Genomic DNA, 15341 nt, shown 5'->3' with positions numbered 1-15341 from the left:
TTTTGAAGCCTTAATGGCTCTGAAATAAATTATATGTCGCAAATAGTATTAGGAGATAGTCACATATCAAGTCTCTATTGACCTTGAACATATGAACATATATACACACACACACATACATGTGTATATACGTAACTGTACACAAAAATTATTGCACAATTCAATATTCAATATTTACGTTACATTTTCCATTTTTGCTGTTTCATGAATTATTTTACGTTTTTCCCAATCATAAACACACACAAGCAAACAAACACATGCATCCACGTCACATTTTAATTGTAAATTGGGACATGCCATAGATTTCTAGACTACCTTAAGATGTCCCCAAAGGAAGGATTTGTCATATTTAGCTGATTTGGGGGACAATTATGTCCATAAACTACAACTAGGTATGTACACACACACATACACACGCATACACTCATAAACAAACAGCCGTGCATGTTCACAGGGCGAAATAAGTGCACAGTAATTCATACTAAACTCTCAAAGAACAGTGCAGCAGGAGGGGATTCTGGGTAAAGTGAATTTTTTTTTACTGAACCTTAAATATTCATGAATTCACCTTGAACAAACAAAAGGAAAAAGCAAAGTCCCTGAACGTCTGCCTCGTATTCTATCAGCATCTCTCGCTCCCTTTTAGGACCTTTGTTCATCCTGCTCAGTCAAGTGTCATAGAGTTGCCCTTGTGTTCCTATAAATATGTAAAAATACATATGCCAAAACAACTTGCGTTCCTAAATAAAACTGCCAACACACCAGAGACATTGATATTAGAATATTGATATGACTCAGTTTCCAAGAATGAATACCAGAAAGAGTTACGTACTACAGTAAAAGCACAGAGATCAAAATGATTAAGCCATAAGCTGTCACGTACAGGTGGCACATAATACTTCCCCTGTTGTACATGTCACTTTACAACCAAGACACCTGGAGAATTACATATAAGCAAATAACCACCTGTCAGAAACTGCTACACGACATACGGAGACATTTTTCAATTACACCAAATAAAACCTAATAAGCATAACACATTGTCGTTCGATAACTTAAGGTGAGCTAAAAGTGTAATGCTTTCTGTCATTAATGTCAGCAATAAAAATGTCTGTGCGAAAGTTAAGGCACTGCGATGCTGAAAACATGCCACTTACCTTAATTAAGCAATTCACATTCCCTGCCTGGCTTTCCTGGGTGGATGTGATATAAAGTGAACCATCTCCACCCACCTCTTTCAGCATGCTGGGACCTTCACATTATGTGGGTGTACTAAATGGAGAATATGTATTCGAGATCATGCATTAGTAAGCATATTTCTATGATGGTTAACTGATTACCTGTGAAGGGTCATACGCTAGTTATACAGAACGCACAGACGATTAAGGGAATAGTGCACCGAAAAATGACAATTCTTCTCATTCAAGCTCATATTGATCATCATAATAAGAGAAAAGGACACAATAAAACGAGTAGCCCACATTAATTTATATTAACATAATATTATTATTATAAAAGACTTCGGAAGCCATAGTATAGTTTTTATCTGTGGAAGAGACCAAATTTGTATTTTATGACAAGCATTAAATAATTAATTTATTATTAAAATTAATAATTAAATATTCAATACTGTTAATAGTTGTCACGCTCGGGGTCGGATCAGAGAGCACACCTCAGAGTTCCAGTAAGCAGGCTTTGTGGTACACAGGGAGAGCAGAACAGGAAGTAAAACTGAAAACAAGTCTCCACAAATAGGCAGATATCCACAAAAACAGGTTTCCTCAAAAAGCAGGTATAATCCAAAACTTAAACGAAAAATAGCAAGCGCGTAATCCAACCAAGGTATGAACCACAAATCATAAAAAGGTAATTCAAACTGGTATAACAAATGATACTGGGGTGTAAGAGAACGGCGAGTGTCGGCGTGAGTAGTTTGTCTGCGAACAGCCTGCTGTAGATGGGCTGAGTCCTAGACCCTCTCGCTGTCCTGGAACCAGTGGTCAACAGCTGGCACCGAGGAGGGTTCTCCCGACCAGGGAAACAGGGTAGGTTGGTAACCGAGTATGCACTGGAAGGGGGTGAGCCCTGCAGAGACTTGAAGGGAGTTCTGTGCATACTCGGCCCAGGGAAGGTATCGGTGCCAGCTGTGTTGGTGGGAATGGCAACTGGCATTTTTCGAGTTTGAGAAATAGATTGTGTCTCCGGAGTCTCTCTAATACGGTGGTAACGTGTCGGATGTGGTCAGTGGGAGTACGTGAGTAGATTAGAATATCGTCCAGGTATACCATGGTGAACTTCCCCAGTAGATCCTGGAACACTTCGTTCATGAAGCTCTGGAAAACCGCCGGTGCATTGACTAGTCCAAAGGGCATGACACGATACTCATAATGTCCACTGGGGGTGATGAAGGCGGTGTTCCACTCGTCTCCGGGTAGAATCCGAACCAGGTTATATGCACACAGGCTGGAATCAGGGGAAGCGGATAGGAGAAGTGTTTGGTGTGGAGGTTTATTGTCCGGTAGTCAATACAAGGCCTCAGACTCCCGTCCTTCTTCCCAACAAAGAAAAAGCTGGATGGGGCAGGGGAAGTGAAGTGATGGATGAATCCCTGATCCAATGCCTCCTCGATATACTCCTCCATGGCTTTATGTTCCGGAATCGAAAGAGGGTAGATCCTTCCTTCGGGCATGATGGCTCCAGGCAGCAGCTCAATTGCACAGTCCCATGGCCGGGGCGGGGGAAGTTCCGTAGCTCGGCATTTGGAGAACAAGTCCTGGAACAGGTGACCTGTATTCTCCGGGGATCTGGACGTTGGGAACCACTTCGGGGCTTTCCACAGAGGTAGCATGAATGGGTAGATTGACTTTACTCGTGGGCGTGGGATTCTTTACGGTTAGACAGGAACCTCCGCAACTTTCTCCCCACTGGAGGATCTTGCTCATCTGCCAGTCCACGATGGGTTGGTGGAGTAGGAGCCAGGGTCGTCCCAGGATGAGGTCAGAAGTTTATCCCTCCAGAACGTGATCTCTTCGGTGTGGTGAAGGCCGATATGTAGCGTGACCAGTGGAGAATGGTAACATATCCAGCCTCGACCCAGCGGTTTTCCTAGAATTTTCTGTATATACACATGGTTCTCTCGTTCTTTTCCCGGTTCAGTCCCAGAGAGGTGAGTAAGGCCAGGGAGATGAAGTTTCCCGCGGCTCCGGAGTCAATCAGCGCTTTAGCTGCAATAGAGAAGTTCAGGGCAGAAATCACTACGTCGGTATGAGCCAGTCTCGATACAGAAGGTGTATGAATGGTACTCACCACGGGTCGGGCTGGCCGCACAGGACAGGTGGCGATGCGATGACCTTGCCCGCCACATTACAAGCAGAAGTTTGAAGATCGTCTACGGGCACGTTCCTCAGCCGAGAGACGATAACGGTCCACTTGCATGGGTTCGGGTTCTGGTGGGGAGCTCATGGAGGTGACGTGAGTGGGCAGAGGAGAAGCAGCGGGTCGGCGCGGGGTGCATGCGAACAGGCGTTGAGCAATCCGGACGGATTGTTGTATGAGCGCCTCTAACCCCAGCGTGTCATCATACATGGCCATCTGAGAGCGGATACCATAGGCTAAACCCTGTCAATATACGGAGATCAGAGCCGGTTCGTTCCATCCACTAGTGGCGGCAAGGGTGCGTAATTATAGACCATAGTCAGCTACCGACGACTGGCCCTGTCGTAGACGGAGCAATTGGTCATGCACCGACAGGTAGTCAGCCGCCTGGCCAAACACTTCCCGGAGATGTTTCAGAAAAAGCCTTAAGATTGATGTCAGTGGACCTCCAGACTCCCAGATACCTTTAGCCCAGTTCAGAGCTTTGCCATTCAGTAGAGAGATAATAAAGGCGATCTTGGCAGTGTCCGTATTGAACTGACCTGGATGCATTTGGAAGTGCAGTTCTCACTGTAAGCAGAACCCACTACACTCCTCTACCGATCCTGAGTAGCGGTTGGGAATGGCCATGGGACATAGTTGGGGTAAGTCGAGTGCGAAGCAGGTGAATAAGATCTGTGACAGGGTCCGATGTGGCTGGTCCAGGGGTAGTGGTGGTACTCTGAGGTGTGGTCATTTTGGTTGGTCTAGTCTTCTGTAACGCTCGGGGTCGGATCAGAGAGAACACCTCAGAGTTCTAGTAAGCAGGCTTTATTGTGGTACACAGGGAGAACACAACAGGAAGTAAAAGTGAAAACAAGTCTCCACAAATAGGCAGGTATCCACAAAAACAGGTTTCCTCAAAAAACAGGTATAATCCAAAATGTAAACGAAAAATAGCCAGCGGGTAATCCAACCAAGGTACGAACCACAAAATGTCGTGATTCTGCCTCATCTTGTCATGTCTGTCTTGATCTTGTGGCAGAATCACGGCAGGATCCCTTGTTATGTGTGGAGAGAGTCATTTTGACCCTGTCGGCCTTCGATACTCTCTCCGGTCCTTGTCTGTGTTCCCGCCCTTTTGTATCTCTCGTTATTGGTTGTTTATTAGTTCATGCCCCACACCTGTTCCCCTTTGATTTGTCCCTCTATTTAATGCCCCTGTGTTCTCTGTCTGGTGTCGGATCATTGTACTGTTATGTTGCACTGTGTCGTGTGGGTGAGTTCTTGTCTTGTCATGTTAGTTAGTCTAGTTTGAAGTGTTCCTTTGTGATGTGTTATTAGTTTAGTCTTGTCAGTTTAGTTAATCTTGTTCTTGTTTCTCTGTTTTGTTATGTTTACCCCTACGTGGGTCTTTGTTTTGAGTTTTGTTAATTATTTATTAAAAGTCTTGTTAACCCCTTACCCGCTGTCTGCGTTTGGGTCCTCTCTCCTTGTCACTGTGTCTCACCTCACCCGAGAATCATGACAGAATGATGCGACCATTTTGGACCCAGCAGACAGAGGGATCTCAGCGGGAGGGGTCGATGCCGCCGGACTCCCTTCCAGGGTTGAATCCGCCGGACTCCCTTCGAGGGTAGAGGCCGCCGGGCTCCAGTCCAGAGTCGGGACTGTCGGACTCCCTTCCGGGGTCGAGACTGCCGGAACCCCGTCCAGGATCGAGACCGCCGGGTTTCCTTCCAGGGTTGAGGTTGTCGGATTCCCCTCCAGGGTTGAGGCCGCCGGTGTCCTGTTCCCGCTGCAGATCCTTGCCGGCCTCCCAGCTGGTGCCCAGGCCTGTCGAGTTGACTCTGTGTGTGTGTTGTTTGTCCTTGTTTGCTGCCCAGTTGCCAGAGAGCGCTGCCCAGCCGCCGCCGACATCCTGTCCTGTCATGTCGACATCCAGGCCTGCCCAGCCGGTGATAGCTGGCTTCCCAGTCGGCCATCCAGCCGGCACCATGTCCTGTCCAGCCGGCCAGTCTGCCGGCGCCATGTGTTGTCCAGCCGGCCATCCTGCCGGTGCCATGTCTTGTCCAGCCGGCCGTCCAGCCGGCGCCATGTCCAGCCAGCCATCCAGCCGGCGCCATGTACTGTCCAGCCGGCCATCCAGCCGGCGCCATGTACTGTCCAGCCGGCCATCCAGCCGGCGCCATGTACTGTCCAGCCGGCCATTCAGCCGGCGCCATGTACTGTCCAGCCAGCCATCCAGCTGGCGCCATGTGTCGTCCAGCTGGCATTCCAGCCGGCGTCACGTACTGTCCAGCCGGCCTTCCAGCCGGCGCCATGTACTGTCCAGCCAGCCATTCCGCTGGTGCCTTGTGTTGTCCAGCCGGCATTCTAGCCGGCGCCATGTACTGTCTAGCCAGCCATACAGCTGGTGCCATGTACTGTCCAGCCAGCCTCCCAGCCGGCGCCATGTGCTGTCCAGCCGGCCTTCGAGCCGGCACCATGTCATTGTTTTTTTTCTTCTTCCATGTATCATGTTTTTGCCATGTTTGTATTGTTATGGTTTTTGTCACAGTCTGTCTTGTCTTGTTTGTGCCTTTTGGAGCGTCAGGATATCGCTCCTTAAGGCGGGGGTTCTGTCGTGATTCTGCCTCATCTTGTCATGTCTGTCTTGATCTTGTGGCAGAATCACGGCAGGATCCCTTGTTATGTGTGGAGAGAGTCATTTTGACCCTGTCGGCCTTCGATACTCTCTCCGGTCCTTGTCTGTGTTCCCGCCCTTTTGTATCTCTCGTTATTGGTTGTTTATTAGTTCATGCCCCACACCTGTTCCCCTTTGATTTGTCCCTCTATTTAATGCCCCTGTGCTCTGTCTGGTGTCGGATCATTGTACTGTTATGTTGCACTGTGTCGTGTGGGTGAGGTCTTGTCTTGTCTTGTCTTGTCTTGTCTTGTCTTGTCTTGTCTTGTCTTGTCTTGTCTTGTCTTGTCTTGTCTTGTCTTGTCCTGTCTCGTGCTGGTCATTGTACTGTTATGTTGCACTGTGTCGTGGGGTGAGTTCTTGTCTTGTTAGTTAGTCTAGTATAGTCTGAAGTGTTCCTTTGTGATGTGTTATTAGTTTAGTCTTGTCAGTTTAGTTAATCTTGTTCTTGTTTCTCTGTTTTGTTATGTTTACCCCCACTGGGTCTTTGTTTTGAGTTTGTTAATTATTTATTAAAAGTCTTGTTAACCCCTTACCCGCTGTCTGCGTTTGGGTCCTCTCTCCTTGTCACTGTGTCTCACCTCACCCGAGATCATGACACAACATATAATAATAATAATGAATACAAATATCTTAAAACTACAAACTAAGAATCTTTACAATTAAAAATATTATATATATTGACATAATATTATTATAAAAGTCTTCTAAAGCTATATTATAGGTTTTATGTGAGGAAAACCAAAAAAATAAAATAACATACAAGTATTAAATTAATTAATTACAATAATATGGATAATTGTATAATTTATTATTACAAACTGCATAAAATCAAATAAAATATTCAAGGAATTTTTATTATTTAAAAATGGTTTGATATTTTAAAAATTATTTGAAAACTAAGACTAAAATAAAAATATACAAATGTAAAACTGAAATAGACGAGGCAACAAAGTATAAGCATTTTTATTAATTTATTTATTTTCGTAAGAAAGAAAAAGAATAACACTAAAATAAAAATAACTGAAGTAAAACCCTATACCAAATAATAAATAAATAATAAAATGACAGAAGCACAACAATTGCTATAAATAAACTATAGAATTATAATATATATATATACTATATAATATATATATAAATTTTATCTATACTTAAAAAACTACCACGTAACTGAAAGTCAAACCATAACTCTTAAAAACAGGTTTGGATCAACAAGAGGTTGATCAAATAGTCACAAAATTGTCATTTTGGTGCTCTCATATCTTACTGGGCAGGCTTTTAAAACATGAATGTGGGTCACTGGTTTGCAACTCTTCTGAAGAGCTTTTTTTCTCCTTCTAACACTCTTGCTTTTCTCTGTCTCTCTTTAAGACAGGCCTTTTGCAAACTGCCACGTCAACAGAAAGTGCGGTAACAGAGAGAGACGTTTTCTGTCTGTTTGGATCTTTGAGCACAGCCAACAAACCAACACTTAGCATATTGTTGTCTTGACGGGACACGCAAATACACAGCCCATCAGAGGTCCACCAGCCGGCCTCGACCCAACAGCTGCGCTCTGCTGACAGGCTAACAGTTGCTGCCAGGGCTCACAGAGTAGAGCTATTGTTAAAGTAGTTTATTTCATTTCGAATTTGAGGTCAGAGACTATCAGGCCACAAGCAGTCCAACACCACACAAAACTACTGATGATGCTGTTCCAGAAGGACAAGCTGTTCACTGGACAGTCAAAAAAAACTTAGTGCTAAAAAAGGCTATTTGTAAATTTTTGCACGTTAAAGTGCTATTATCCAAACATATTAAATTATTTTTAGTTAACTATAAGTTGATTCCCCAAGAAAAAATGGAAGCATCCTGACCACTCCGATACAGCAACAATTGCTTTAGGGCGGAGCTATGTTTTTATTTGCTAATTAATGATCAAAAATTTTACAATTTCATTTGTTACATCTCTCCTTATAATTAATGTGTTTTGTTTTTCTACTCCTCACCTTCTGTCTTGTCTATTTTGTCCTTTCGTATTCGGACAGACTGACGCTGTGGTTTTCATTGGCTCGTCCAACTGCCAATCACTTACACACTTTGACCTCATCGCTGTGTCTTTACCAATAAGGGCAGACCACAAAGCCAAGAACGCCGGCACAAACAAAGCAGATTGGTTCATTTCATTCCTTTTTTGTATCCATTTGATTCGCTACTCTGTGCTATGTTGTTTGATACATGGAAAAAAAGTAAATTACTAGTGCAAGGAACACATAATAGATTAAGTCAAGCATAAATAATTAGATAATATTTATAGCATGACTAACTGCATGAAGATAAATTATCCAGCAACAAATATATTCATAAACATTTCCAGCAATGCAAGAGCTTTCTATAGCATCAATTTTCTCTGGCCTGTAGACAGCGAGGTAGAGAACATGACTGCATAAACTGCCAATTTGCTGACGCACCCCTTTAAATACCCAGGTATGAAAATCATGAATCGTTCATTAAACATCATTCACCGGCAGCCATTAAACACAGTTCAATTGCAGCTCACTCAACACGGATGCAGGTCGAAGAAATGTTTGTCTCGCGTCGCGCACTGGTCCAGCAAATTACATTTTTTATATTCCTCTCATTTCTCTCACCCTCTCATTTTTGTAGATTTGTGAAGGTAACAAGTTGAAGGGTAATTACCTCTTCATTATGTGGAGGGGAGAAAAGGAAAGAAAAAGATGTAGCCATCTGTCAGCTGTCCTGGTCTGAAAGGTCAGTGGGAAAGAAAGGCCAGCGCTGACGTGTCCCATTCAGAAACGCACGTCACGGGTCTTCATCACATCAGAGACAGTTCACTGCGGCGCTAACCAAACCTCGATTGCAATTCAGATTGAATGGCTTTTTGAATGGCATCTTTCAAGCCAGTTAAATCTACTATGCAGTTGTTCTCACAATTATTTTAATGCGATCTGAGTGACTGTTCGAGGGTCCACGAAAATGGACAGGTATCCGGGCCATGACAATAACCAAGAAACAAACATGTTATGCTTTCGGTATCCGACAACCTGCCAATATCTGGTAACTCTTGTGCAAGCATTGCTTTTCTAATTGCTTTAATTGGGCTCTGGGCCAACAGTCTCACGGGAATTCGTGACATTGTCACGAACTGTAAACTATTAATCTGTTTACTGACACGAATTTTCTCCTTTTTTCGTGTCAGTCAGCACGACTTTCAATCTAATGTATTTTAATATGCGATATCTTTCATATGTATAAATATATATAAACGCAATTTGATGGGAATTCATACCTATTTTACAAGGTGGCTCATTCGTGTGGATTCCTATTTCCTTTTTCTCATTGGTATGTTTTGTTATGATTTGACTTTTGCCCTGTGACGTTAGGTTAAGGAAGGGTTTTTCCTGCATAGAGAAATTGGAGGCGGCCGCCTCCGTCAAATGTCGTGCTCTCGCAAAATTATGTCGGGTGTCTTCACACGAAATGCTGCGTGCATTTACCGTCATTTGTAACTGCAGTTGCTACTTTACGCCACAGTGGAGGCGCTGTTTCTTTATCAGCACACTGAGGCGCTAAAAAGAGTTGCAGAACAAGATCTAGCTGTGTTTGACGGCTGTTTGGTTTGCATCCAAGTACGTTTTATTTCTTGAAATTTCTTAAATTAACATGAAGTTCTGTACATCATTGTAATGTCTTTAGCTGTGTAGTTGGATCGTTGAATCAGCGTATGCTGTACACAGCGAGTTCGCCAGAATGAACGCAGATTGCGTTCAGAATGACTCGCACACGAATGACTCATTTGAACCGATTCATTTAAACTATTGAACTTTTCAGTCGCTAGTGAATGTAAGAGATCATTGAATCATTTAAAGTGAACCACATTTAGTAAGACTGGTTAATTCAGTTGGCTGTTGTGTGCTGAAAAGTTAGTTGAAAATGATAAGAAAAGCTTTATTTGATTAAAAACGTCTGTTTGGTTGAATAAAAGTAATGTTTTATATAACTTAATAATTGTCATTTCATCTAATTTTATTAGAACTTTTAATATGTCAAAGTCACTTTGGTTAAGCCACTTAAAGGTACAGTAGGCCTACGTGTGTGTGTGTACAAGATCAGGATGGCACCACCTCCGCCTCATTTTGAGCCAGGAAAAACCCTGTAAGGGGCGGGGTTAGGGGAGCCATTTATCGTTGTTTTGCCATCTCGTGAAATGTTTTTAGCAAAATTAGCCTTTGCGACTGGGATATTCGTGTCCATGAACACGAATTAATAGATTCTAGAGACTGAGACTGGTTTGGGTGGGCGGATAATTGTAGCTTCTGAGTTGATTGTCATCTTGTTAAAAACCCCTGACAGCTTTCTTAAAGCGGCAACGAGTAACTTTTTGACCTTAAAATAATGTCTCTAAAATTATTTTAGTGGTAGGACAACTTTTAACTGGACGAATTTTACTGCCGTTACTACCTAAGCAGCCTCCAATCGGCTGAAATTGCACTTGTAACTTTGGTGTTCGGGCCGGTACAAGCCCCGCCTATCCCCTGCTTTACGGCATACATCACGTCATAGCGTGGGAGAAGTTGGCCAACAGCAGAGCTAACGGTAAGACGAAACTATCCAAAACATCACCATGGCAGAGCCAGCCAGTTCAGTCGTCGATTAGGCTAATTTTGTCGTTATATATATGTACATGCTATGCGCTGTTTTCATACCGAGTTGACTGTAGTTATTACATATATTCAGTGTTGGGTAAGTTACTCTTAAAAAGTAATTAATTACTAGTTACTAATTACATATTTGATAGTGTAATTAGATTACTGTACAAATTACTCTCTCCAAAAAGTATTTAGTTACTTATTACTTTCTATATCCTATATCAACCTTGATTAGTTAAGTGATTCAAGGATAGGCAGAAAAGCTAAGAAAAGGCTCTTTTAATTCATTCAAATAAACAATATTAAAGTACATAAAGTACTCTTATTAACTGACCAAAGTATTACAAATGTGAGAATTATACATTAAAGCACAGATTTTAAAGTTAGACTTTGAATTTTGATGTCAATTACAATATATTACACAAAGTATTTAGTTTAATTACATCAAAAGTAACTGTAATTAAATTACAGAAAAAATAAGAGTAATCCCTTGCTTTACTTTTTCAAGGGAAAAGTAATTAAATTACAGTAACTAATTACTTAGTAACTAGTTACACCCAACACTGCATATATTACACAAAACACAACGCCTGGTCGTGATTGTGTTTAGTGGCTTCCGATATAATAACAAAAGAAAAGTACTATAGGTTACAAAACACATTCAAGTCCATGCGTTGTGTTTCGGGTAAATACAAATGTTCCATGTAGCTAGCACACTCTGTACATACACGAGACCAACTATGCAAGCAAAAACAAGTAGGCTTACTTACCGTTCCTTATTGACATTACAGTTTATAATTATGGAGAAACGATACATACATCTTTGTACTGATATACGAAGAACATATGGTAACACGGACTACTTTACCATGATCGGTGGACATAGTTTGAACGATGTATCTGGGTCCGTCGGCTTAGTAAACAAACTCACGTGTATTGAGCTTCCAGCGGGAAATCTTTACGACAGTTTTTACGACACTGCATACAAACAATTCCGCTAAACAACCACGTGGGGCAACAGTAAGCAAAAGTTACTCGTTGCCGCTTTAAGTAAATACAAATAATCTAAATACATAGAGCGCTGTTAGGTACACTCTTAAAAATTGCTGTTATTTTACGTCAAAATTTCAACAGTATAATCCTGTTATGTCTAAAAACAGGGCATTAATGTTTTTTCATGGAGGTTAGAATGACGTAAACAAACTTTAACATTATTTCGCCGTATTTATTTCACAAAGGATAAAAAACAGGTATGTACAGTATTTTTAGAAATCGAGAACTGCAGCGAGCACATGTGGATGGTTATCGTCTTCATTCTCCGAGTTAATAGGTGAGTGCCAGTTTGCTTTGCTCATTATAGACTAAATATAAGTTTGCAATTGCAAATAGTTTGTAAAACTAAATAATTTGTAAAAACATACTAATTGTGGATGCTGTGAATTGTAACTCTTTTATACGCTTGTTTCAGGGATTAACGTGCGCCGACGTCATTGTGAAGCGGAGTTGAATTTCTGATTAAGATATTTTCCGATTACAGGGTGAGTTTTGTCAAACTTTTTATCAAACAAGTGTCATGATATACTATATGCTCTTTTGCAAGGATAAGCCTTCGAGAACTGCTGCAACAAAAACACCTCGATGTATTTGTATCACGCTAATTATAGACAGCTTGTTTGCTAATATTATCTTGCTATCTTTTAATTAATTCCGCAACGTGCAACACATGTCAAAGCATTCATTTTGGTGTCGTTTTGCTTGCAAATGTGTCTACGTCTTTCTAATTAGTACATAACTCTATTCCAAACGTTTTTTTGTTTTTTTTTACTAGTGTTGTGGTTGTTTTAAGTTGGCTGTGTTTTGGATTGCATTGATCTAAGTTGTTGATACGTTTGGTGATAGAATATGCTAAAGAATATTCATGTTCATAAGTATAACTTGCTATCCTTATGAATAATTTGTCTTTGAACTTTTAGTGTTGTTGGTTTGCGTTGTATTGTTATTTTGACCAATCCATAAGGTTAAGGGACATTTCATTTTCATGCAGATTTTCTTGTTAAGTCGAGTTGTTTTTATGCCTTTTAGGACTGTACAGTTTGACTTGTCAGCATGTTTCCATGTCAGTTATGTAGACATCTGTGTAGTAATCCAGTAGCCTATGTGAATCACATGAGGATTCACAGCAATAGCCCAAACTTACTTCTACGTTGCTGTATCCAGGACTGCAACAGGACATTAAAAAAAATAGCAGCTTTGAAATCACATCTTTATCGACATCACAAAGCGTGTGTGCTGGTGCCTAGATCACATGTGTGCCCCTCAGAACTTGCATGCCATGTTGACTTGTGCAGTGCTAAATGTGATACACTGACTCAGTTTTATTCCCATCTTAAAGTGCACATTAAAGAGGGACGAACAGTGACATGCCCCTTTAGGCAGTGTAATAAGTCATTTACTGTATTATCTTCATTTACCTGTCACCTATCCAGAAAACATAAACACTCAGCAGAGGTAAACCTAGCTGAATCTATCTATGCCAGAGCACTTGTGACTGAAGCTGAAACCTTTCAAAATATTGCTCCTGATATGGTAACAGAAGCGTATGCTGATGTAATTCGAAATAGCGAGCATTTGGAGGATACTCCAGAAGATATTCCTGAGGCATTATTTTTGAAGAATCTTGCTCTGTTATATCTGAAACTACAGTCAAAGTTACTGCTTCCAGCTTCAGTAATTCAAACTATCATTGAGGATATGCAGTCAGTTTATGATGTCAACCAGTCACATCTACTTTTCAAATTAAATGAGAAATTGGTTAAACTTGGTGTTTCAGAGGCTTCCATTAATGATGTCATTGACAGTCTAAGAGCAGATGATCTCTTACAAGCATGTAATAGCCACACACTAAAAACAGACCAGCGCAGGAAAACAGTGTTCAAGAACAGTTTTAATTATGTTGAACCTGTGCCGATTTGTCTTGGACATAATGCAGCTGGCAAGGAGTGTTTTCTACAGTATGTGCCTGTGAAACAGACAATTGAGGCACTTTTTCATTCCGAGTCTGTGTGGAAACAGTACAAGGAAATACACAGCCGTAACCAGTTGAGTAATATTCTTGAAGATGTCTGGGATGGTGAAAACATCACAAAAAACTTGGCCCAGACAGAGAGGTCCTCTTTAGGCTTGATACTTTATCAAGACTCATTTGAAGTTGTTAATCCTCTGGGGTCAGGAAAGAAAAAACACAAAATACTAGCAATGTATCTCACACTTGCAGACCTGTTGCCACATAACCGTTCAAGTATTGACCAAATGCAACTTGTGTTGTTGTGTAGAGAACAAGATTTCAAGTATTTTGGTCAGGAATTGGTCCTAGGATGCTTAATAAAAGACCTTCAAGACCTTGAGACCAATGGCATAGTTCTACCTGATGGACAGGTATGTAAAGGAATTTTGCGAGCCATTGCAGGAGACAACCTGGGCTCACACAACATCGGAGGTTTTCTTGAAAATTTCAGTTGCAATAAGTACTTTTGTCGATACTGTGAAATTGACAAAGATGCGTTTCATGCAGATCCTCTGACCACAGCCAACACTCGGACCCCAGAGTCATACAACAAGCATATTCAGAACATCAAGGAACATTCGGTTCATAGTGGAGGTATCAAATTTGACTCCTTTTTCAACAGCTTGTCTTTGTTTCATGTATGTCAGCCTGGGTTGCCCCCTTGTCTTGGGCATGATTTGTTCGAAGGAGTTGTTGCCTTAGATCTTGCATTGTGCATTAACCATCTTGTCACTGTTGACAAACAGTTTACATACACTGAATTGAATAGAAGGATCGATCAGTTCAGATATTTAGGCAATGATGCAAATGACAAACCGTGTGAGGTGAAGCCAGGAAGTGACAGACTGAGTGGCCATGCTGTACAAAACTGGTGCCTGCTGAGACTGTTACCTGTGTTGATTGGAGAGAAGATTACATGTCCTGCTGACAATGATATATGGCTACTGGTGTTACAGTTAAGAGAAATTGTGACATTGGTTTGTGCACCAGCCATTTCGACTGACCAGATAGGGTACTTGAGAGTCCTTATTTATGAATATTTGCATTTCAGAAAACAAGCCTTTCCCCATCATCTTCTTAAACCTAAGCATCATTACATGAGCCATTATCCGGAGCTCGTGATTCAGTTTGGGCCGCTTATCCGTCTGTGGACCTTGAGATTCGAAAGCAAACACACATACTTTAAACAATGCTCAAGAAAAATGCATAACTTTAAAAATGTGTGTTTAAGCCTTGCAGAGAGACATCAGCTTCTTCAAGCATACCTTAGTGCTGGCAATATCTTCCCACCAACAATTGTAGTAGAAAAAGCATCTGAGTTTTTTCCACATGACTACAATGATGGCATTAGAGAATCAGTTGAAAATTATGGCTTTGGACCTGAAAATACTTTGATTGCTCATGAAGCAACCGTGAAAGGAACCATATACAAAAAAAAACATGTTTGTTGTTATTAGTAAGGATGAAGATGGGCTTGATGTTGGCAAAATTGTGATGATACTGAATTATAAAAACTCTGCAGTCTACTTTTTCACTGAAAAGTACAAGGCTTTATGTCTGCATGATATAGGTGTTCACTGCATCA

General features: G+C 41.5%; 1 protein-coding gene across 1 annotated transcript; it reads left to right on the top strand.

Moving 5' to 3' along the window:
- Window positions 1-13274: 13274 nt before the first annotated feature.
- On the top strand, window positions 13275-14605 carry LOC130553556 (uncharacterized). Its single transcript, XM_057332592.1, has 2 exons — window positions 13275-14127; window positions 14264-14605. Exons 1-2 carry the CDS (start codon window positions 13276-13278, stop codon window positions 14270-14272), a joined length of 861 nt encoding a protein of 286 aa, XP_057188575.1. The 5' UTR covers window position 13275; the 3' UTR covers window positions 14273-14605.
- The last annotated feature ends 736 nt before the right edge of the window (window positions 14606-15341 follow it).

The sequence above is a fragment of the Triplophysa rosa genome, linkage group LG4 (assembly GCF_024868665.1).
Source record: "Triplophysa rosa linkage group LG4, Trosa_1v2, whole genome shotgun sequence".
NCBI classification, from domain to species: Eukaryota; Metazoa; Chordata; class Actinopteri; order Cypriniformes; family Nemacheilidae; genus Triplophysa; species Triplophysa rosa.
This window is presented reverse-complemented; position numbering and strand designations above follow the sequence as displayed.

Excerpts from the sequence above, each read along its gene's own strand:
- LOC130553556 (XM_057332592.1), top strand. The coding sequence starts at position 13,276 with ATGGTAACAGAAGCGTATGCTGATGTAATTCGAAATAGCGAGCATTTG.